Source organism: Otolemur garnettii, unplaced genomic scaffold (genome assembly GCF_000181295.1).
Source record: "Otolemur garnettii isolate 467f Iridium unplaced genomic scaffold, OtoGar3 scaffold00281, whole genome shotgun sequence".
Lineage (NCBI taxonomy): Eukaryota > Metazoa > Chordata > Mammalia > Primates > Galagidae > Otolemur > Otolemur garnettii.
The window spans coordinates 314,815-317,935 of NW_003852676.1; the positions used below are offsets into that span (position 1 = coordinate 314,815).

Consider the following 3,121-nt stretch of genomic DNA (forward strand, 5'->3'; position numbering starts at 1 on the left):
AGGAGTTTAGAGCACTGGGGAGTACTGAGGAGTTTAGAGCACTGGGGAGTACTAAGGAGTTTAGAGCACTGAGGAGTACTGAGGAATACAGAGCAGTAAGGAGAACTGAGGAATACTGAGGAGTACTGAGCATTGAGGAGCATTCGGAGAAAGAGAGTGTTTTGTAATTACAGCCTGCTGCCTGATTATGTAGCCTGTTCTTGCAAGGCTGGTCTGTTTTTCAGGGACTATAAGCAAAGCCAAGACTCCAGCCCACTCCCTATGAACTCAGCAGCCCAATCCCTGTCCTACAGGTGGTGTGCTGTGAGCAGCCCAGCACTCCTCAGCACATTTCTCCTGTGAGTATTTATGCTTCAAAGTACACTATGAAATCAAAGAGAACACATTTAGAGCAGAAGCTTTTTCAACTGAGAAGTATACTGAAACACTATCAATTTTTATTTATTGCAGATCCAAAAGCAAAATAACAGATTTTTTTCAAAGTGCAGTTAGACTGCTACCTTGAAGTAATAATACTTTTATTTATTTATTTACTTTCTGTAGAGACAGAGTCTCACTTTATTGCCCTGGGTAGAACACCGTGGCATCACAGCTTACAACAACCTCCAACTCCTAGGCTGAGGCAATTCTCCCAGCCTTCCAAGTAGCTGGGACTACAGGCGCCCGCCACAACAACCAGCTATTGTTTTTGTTGCAGTTTGGCCAGGGCAGGGTTTGAACCTGCCACCCTCGGGATATGGGGCCGGCACCCTGCTCACTGAGCCACAGGCACTGCCCATAATACTTTTTTATTTTTGTTTGCCAGCCTACCACACTCCTGCTTTGGTTTAAGGGGTCCAAAAAAGTTTCTTACAACATTACTGAACATAGGAAAAAAGAATGAAGATAAAGTTATGTAAATGAACGCAAAAAAGCAGCCTGAAAACAGAAACTAAAATTCTGTGATGCTCAAAGTAAAAATCACTATTATAATAAATGTGAAAGGTTGACTCTGGCTCATATAGGGTCCGTTTTGTTACAGAAATGGTTTTAAAAGTCCAAAGTAGAACAAACTCTGTAGCAGCACAGTGAGATGCTGTAGAAAAGAGCCACTCGGCCTACAAGGTCATTTCTTGCAACTTCTTCATTTTGAGATGAGAAACTGAGGTCAGGAGATGACCTGTGGAAGAGCGCAGGTCTTGGTGGGGGGCCGGGAGTCCTGCCTCCCAAGCCAGTGCCCTCTGCACAAGCACTGTGGAGGGAGCCCAGTGCCAAGGACACAGACGAGTACTGGCAGCCCCTTCCCTGGCCGAGCTCCCTTGCCACTGCACTCCTTGCTTGTTCCCAAGGTGCACTGCTTTGCAACCACTATTCAAAGGGGGTGGCCCTTAGAGGTGGGCCTTGAAAATAAGTTCAGAATTTGAGCTCAAGGAGCCAAGTATTCCATTAATCTCCAAAACTATAAATCAATATATGGTTACATTTCTGCAACTCGTTCCTATTCCTCCTTCAATTTTTCTTCATATTGGTCTAAGTTTTCCTCATCACTATACACAATGTTTGCTAAATTGCAGACATATATTTTTTTCTTCTAAGTGCTTAATACCTCTTAGTCCAAAGTGGTTTCTGATATAAGAGAACTATGAATAAAATATTAACTTACATTTTCATGTGTTCTTTATCAATTATTAATGCAGCACCATGTTCCCAGACTCCCAGTATAAACAATTAGAGAGCCATCTTTGATATTGCCCATTCTTGCATTCCTCTTATAAAAATCTGTTGCTGAAATCATCTTTCCTTTTGAAAAACCTCCTAGGTCTGAAAGTCTCCTTTCTCTAACACCTTGGTCTAGACTTGGTGACTCTGTTCCAGAAATACTATTAATACCCTTTTAGCTAGCTTCCCTCACTTTTATCCAGAAGAGAATATTCCTTGAATCATCTTCTCACACTGATGTATTTATCCCACTTTATGACCCACATCAAAGCAACTCGACTGGACCTGAAAGAGGATCCATCACCTCACCATACTCTACCTAGTCAGTATTTTCTTCTACTGGCCCTGATATGGAAGATGTACCTTGCTTGGCTTTCTGGATCCATTCTCTGGGCATCTGCAGTCCCAGCTACTTACAGCATCCCCCTCCAGATGCCTCATTTATTCAGCCCTTTGTACATTCTCTTATTTTACTAACTTCGCCAGTAAGTCCCCCTTCCCGTCCACAACCCTTAAGGCCCCCCTCAAATTCTACCCTCCTAGGACACATTTCCTAACACTCCACTCACACTCTCGGATTCAAATTTCACAATACTTAGTTTTGCACTCAACTATCCTCTAATTAAAAAAAAAAAAAAAAAACAGCTACTGTGAGAAAGAAACTCTCTCTTTTATTACTTTGCCAGCATCTTCTATACCATGTACCCAATTCTGGACATAGAAAAAGAAAAAGCCCTCACAGGGCTCAAATGCCACTACTTTACAACCTCCTCATTTACTATCCAAAGACCAGGAAGGGTACATATGAAACCCACCAATGTTTGCTGACCCTACCTTATCCGGCTCCGGGTGGTGGGAGTCACAGAGGCCGTGGGAGAAGAGGACAGGGAAAGCTGAGGAGATGTGGTTCCCATCGCCATGAGAGAGGCCGGAGACGCTCCCTCTGGTGCAGAAATGTCCCGTTTCATTTCTTCACTACTTCGTCGAGATACTGATTATGAAAAATAGTCATTATGATTTTATAGCAAAAGAACATTAGACTGAATTGAGATTATTGAGATTGTTTCTTCTGAAGAGTCCAAAAAGAACAGATATTGCCATATAAACCAATACTTTATCATATCGATAACTGACAAAATTTCTTATTTTATTCATAAAATAAAAAAAAAATCTAAAAAGGGACAGTAGTGGAAATGTGCACAGAAGCCCACACCCCTTGTAGACAGGGCATCTTATCCAGCCCTGCAACACTCACACCACTGGAAGCACAGAGAGGACCATATAAGCATCTGTTTAAATGTAACTAAAAACCAAAGGCTAATGACAGCAGTTAATGACAGACACTCACAGTTAAAAAATCAACACAAGGCTCGGCGCCTATAGCTCAACCGGCTAAGGCGCCAGCCACGTACACCTAAGGTGG

General features: G+C 42.5%; 1 protein-coding gene across 1 annotated transcript in view; it reads right to left on the reverse strand.

Annotated features, from left to right (window-relative positions):
• The window catches only part of SPECC1L (sperm antigen with calponin homology and coiled-coil domains 1 like), a 179,185-nt gene that overhangs the window by 50,071 nt on the left and 125,993 nt on the right, over positions 1 to 3,121 (reverse strand). The window contains exon 12 of the mRNA XM_023508838.1: positions 2,533 to 2,689. Coding sequence (XP_023364606.1) covers positions 2,533 to 2,689 — 157 coding nt within the window. The remainder of the gene's footprint in view (positions 1 to 2,532; positions 2,690 to 3,121) is intronic.